The sequence below is a fragment of the Rhagoletis pomonella genome, unplaced genomic scaffold (genome assembly GCF_013731165.1).
Source record: "Rhagoletis pomonella isolate Grant_MI unplaced genomic scaffold, Rhpom_1.0 Rhpom_scaffold_00007, whole genome shotgun sequence".
NCBI classification, from domain to species: Eukaryota; Metazoa; Arthropoda; class Insecta; order Diptera; family Tephritidae; genus Rhagoletis; species Rhagoletis pomonella.
The window spans coordinates 39,611,703-39,612,795 of record NW_023458561.1 but is presented as its reverse complement, the minus strand read 5'-3'; the positions used below and the strand labels follow the sequence as shown (position 1 = coordinate 39,612,795).

The 1,093-nt window shown below is 39.9% G+C and overlaps 2 protein-coding genes across 2 annotated transcripts in view; both read left to right on the top strand.

Annotated features, from left to right (window-relative positions):
* LOC118743819 overlaps positions 1-1,093 on the top strand; it is a gene marked incomplete at its 5' end in the record, with an annotated part of 68,272 nt that overhangs the window by 34,796 nt on the left and 32,383 nt on the right.
* Positions 151-1,093, top strand: part of LOC118742784 — a gene marked incomplete in the record, with an annotated part of 6,763 nt that continues 5,820 nt past the window's right edge. The window contains 4 exon segments of the mRNA XM_036475127.1: positions 151-232; positions 308-490; positions 558-695; positions 765-947. Coding sequence (XP_036331020.1) covers positions 184-232; positions 308-490; positions 558-695; positions 765-947 — 553 coding nt within the window.

The window sequence follows — 1,093 nt, the reverse complement described above, 5'->3', positions numbered from 1 at the left end:
ACCGAGGATACAAATATCGCTAAGAAGCATAACATTAAAAACTATCCGCAGTTGGTATTCTTTAGAAATCGTGATCCATTGGTATTTACAGGCGATTTGGATGATGAAGATGAGGTGTTAGCGTGGATAACCGATGAAGATACACTGGAGATACCCGGTAAAATTGAGGAAGTAAATACCAAAATGTTGGATAAGATATTGTCGGAAAACGACCATGTTGTCGTGTTCTTCTGTAAGTGCGAGTTGAGTTTGTTTGTTGCTGGAGATATGTGTAATAAATGTTGGTTTTTCTCCATTGAACCTATAGATCGCGAGGGTGATAAGCGCTCACAAAAGATACTCAATGAATTGGAAAACATTGATGACGAATGTGAGGAGAAGGACATTGATTTTATCAAGACTTCCGATCCGGATGTGGACAAAGAATATGATTTGGCTAGTTTGCCAGCATTGGCATTCTACAGACACAAATTCAGAACAATATACGATGGTAAGTGCGCGAGGGGGTAACGGCGCTGCAGAAAGTTTACTTCATTACTATTTCCTCTTTATTTTAGGTGATCTCATGAAGGAGGAGGAAATTCTGGATTGGGTTATCGATCTGCATGAGTCGACGGCTGATGTTATCGAATCTGTGGATCGCAAAACTTTGCAAGTGCTGATCAATGACGTCGAACACTTGGCGGTCTTTTTCTGTAAGTTGACTCGCGCGGAAAAAGCTAGACTTCTTCGTTTTACTAACTAAAGTCCTGACAATCTAATAGATGACGATAAATGCGAATCGTGTCCACAAATCTTGGAGGAATTGGAAACCATAGACGATGATACGGACAAGCAGGGCATACAATTTGTCAAATCGAACGATGTGAAGTTGGCGCACGAAATTGGTATTTTCGCATTCCCCGCCTTAGTTTACTACGAGACAGGCGTTCCAATCATGTATGATGGTGAGTTTGAGAAAAAAGTTTTTGAATCGAGACCGATTAGATGCTAAGTATCTTATGTTTCTTTTATTTTTTCGCATATACATAGGTAATCTCAAAAACGAAAACCGTGTGTTGCAGTGGTTGATCAATCAAAAGAGTAAGTGTTC